The following is a 2,500-nucleotide window of genomic DNA, read 5'->3' as shown; positions in this document are numbered from 1 at the left end:
GTTCATGTTTCATGCAGCGTTGTGTCTGTCTCTTTCCTGCAGACTTGGGACTTGACAATACCTCTGAAGTGACTTTTCAGACGTGGTTTAAGGTAGCACCGGAGAATTTCTGTTTACTGTTGCCAAGCAACCAGGAGTAGGCTAGGCACACCCAGGAGCGCCCATCAAGCAAGTGCATGTCGCTCTCTTTAAGCTAATGGGACTGTAGGGTAAGGGTTCATGTAGAGTTGTTATTTTTTATGTAACCTTTATTTAACCAGGTCGCCGTTGAGAACAGGAACATTTGCAACGGCGACCTGGCCCACCCAAGCGTAGGCGTACACGACAGCATACAGTTTCACATTCAATACAGTACAGGATTACAGAGTACAATATGATACAACAGAGTCAAGTACAGATTAAGTAGGCATTACAAAGCTGGCGCAGAGTGAGGTGTAACTAAGTCGAAGGACATGCGAAAGAGATATGGTGATAACACAATATACATGAATGGACAGTCTATGTAAATGCTGAGATGTAGTAAAGAGTCAATGTACAGTTGGTGCAGATTGTGGTGTACAAAAGTTGTGTGACAACAAAGGTTGGAGGAATGACAGTTGAGCATACCTGGGCGGATGAATAGTGCAAAAGGGCGTAAACAGAGTATGACAGCAATGCAGGTGAAGATGTACATTTGTGCAAATATGCAATGGGTCGTGACTGAGGTAATGGAATGCAATAAGGGGTGCAAGAACTGGAAGGAGTGGCAGCCAAAGGAGGTGTGGGCCTTTGGGGGGACCAAGGAGATGTAACTGCTATTGTGACCAGTGAGCGTAGGTACAGCGGGGCTTTGCCTAGCAAGGACTTGTGAATGAGTTGGTACCAGTGAGTTTAAGTGACGAGTGTGTAACGAGGGCCAGCCGGCTAATGCATAGAGGCTGCAGTGGTGGGTGTTATAGGCGGCTCTGGTCACCAAATTTATGGCACTATGGTAGACAACATCCAGTTTATTCTGGAGAGAGTTTGAGGCAGTTCTGTAAATGACATCACTGTCTCTGTCCTGCAGCTGTTTGGGTTCATGCAGAGCTGTGACTGTGTCCGTTGTCTCTGTCTCCATCCTGCAGCTGTTAGGTTTCATGTAGAGTTGTGACTGTGTCCGTTGTCTCTGTCCTGCAGCTGTTAGGTTTCATGTAGAGCTGTGACTGTGTCCGTTGTCTCTGTCCTGCAGCTGTTTGGGTTCATGTAGAGTTGTGACTGTGTCCGTTGTCTCTGTCTCCATCCTGCAGCTGTTAGGTTTCATGTAGAGCTGTGACTGTGTCCGTTGTCTCTGTCTCCATCCTGCAGCTGTTAGGTTTCATGTAGAGTTGTGACTGTGTCCGTTGTCTCTGTCTCCGTCCTGCAGGTGGCGCTGCGGCTGCTGGAGAAAGAAGTTCTGGATAAAAGCGACATGGTGGAGCTGCTGGGCAAACGTCCGTTTGCTGAGAAGTCGACGTACGAGGAGTTCGTGGAGGGAACGGGAGGTATGGACGAGGACACGACGCTGCCAGAGGGTCTGAAGGACTGGAACCGCGAGAGGAAGGAGAAACCGGAGACTCCGGAGGAACAGGTGGCCCGGCAGATCTCTGGAGGGATGCCTTTCTGAAGAACTCTACTGCTAATCTAAAGGATCGTCTGTCTGGAGAACATCAGGAGCTCTGAGAACATTTCCTCTTCAGACTATAGAGTTCTCACGCTTTCTGTTGGATGTCTGCGTTCTACCCACGACTTCATCTGATCATAATCACCTTCACGTTATCACATCTCTGGAGGGAACTCACCCTTCACTCTCATACCCACCACTATAGCCTCTTTCTGACCAGAGGGATTTTTGCAGTTCCTAGTACATACCGTTCCTAGGAAATATCGTTCCTAGAACATACCGTTCTTAAAACATACCGTTCCTAGGAAATATCGTTCCTAGAACATACCGTTCTTAAAACATACCGTTCCTAGGACATACCGTTCTTAAAACATGCCGTTCCTAGGACATACCGTTCTTAAAACATGCCGTTCCTAGGACATACCGTTCCTAGGACATGCCGTTCTTAGGACATGCCGTTCCTAGGACATACCGTTCCTAGAACATACCGTTCCTAGGACATGCCGTTCTTAGGACATGCCGTTCTTAAAACATACCGTTCCTAGGACATGCTGTTCCTAGGACATGCCGTTCTTAAAACATACCGTTCCTAGGACATGCTGTTCCCAGGACATACCGTTCCTAGGACATGCTGTTCCTAGGACATGCTGTTCCCAGGACATACTGTTCCCAGGACATGCTGTTCCCAGGACATGCTGTTCCCAGGACATGCTGTTCCCAGGACATGCCGTTCCTAGAACATACCGTTCCTAGAACATGCTGTTCCCAGGACATGCCGTTCTTAAAACATACCGTTCCTAGGACATGCCGTTCCTAGAACATACCGTTCCTAGAACATACCGTTCCTAGGACATGCTGTTCCCAGGACATACCGTTCCTAGA

General features: G+C 48.2%; 1 protein-coding gene across 1 annotated transcript in view; it reads left to right on the top strand.

Moving 5' to 3' along the window:
- LOC144513956 (mitochondrial inner membrane m-AAA protease component AFG3L2-like) overlaps positions 1-2,500 on the top strand; it is a 25,314-nt gene that overhangs the window by 21,568 nt on the left and 1,246 nt on the right. The window contains exon 17 of the mRNA XM_078245144.1: positions 1,382-2,500. This exon is cut by the window's right edge and continues 1,246 nt beyond it. Within this exon, the coding sequence (XP_078101270.1) occupies positions 1,382-1,621 (240 nt within the window). The 3' untranslated portion in view covers positions 1,622-2,500. The remainder of the gene's footprint in view (positions 1-1,381) is intronic.

The sequence above is a fragment of the Sander vitreus genome, unplaced genomic scaffold, assembly GCF_031162955.1.
Source record: "Sander vitreus isolate 19-12246 unplaced genomic scaffold, sanVit1 ctg392_0, whole genome shotgun sequence".
Lineage (NCBI taxonomy): Eukaryota > Metazoa > Chordata > Actinopteri > Perciformes > Percidae > Sander > Sander vitreus.
Note: the sequence above shows the minus strand (reverse complement) of the source record. Positions and strands in the feature narration are given on the sequence as shown.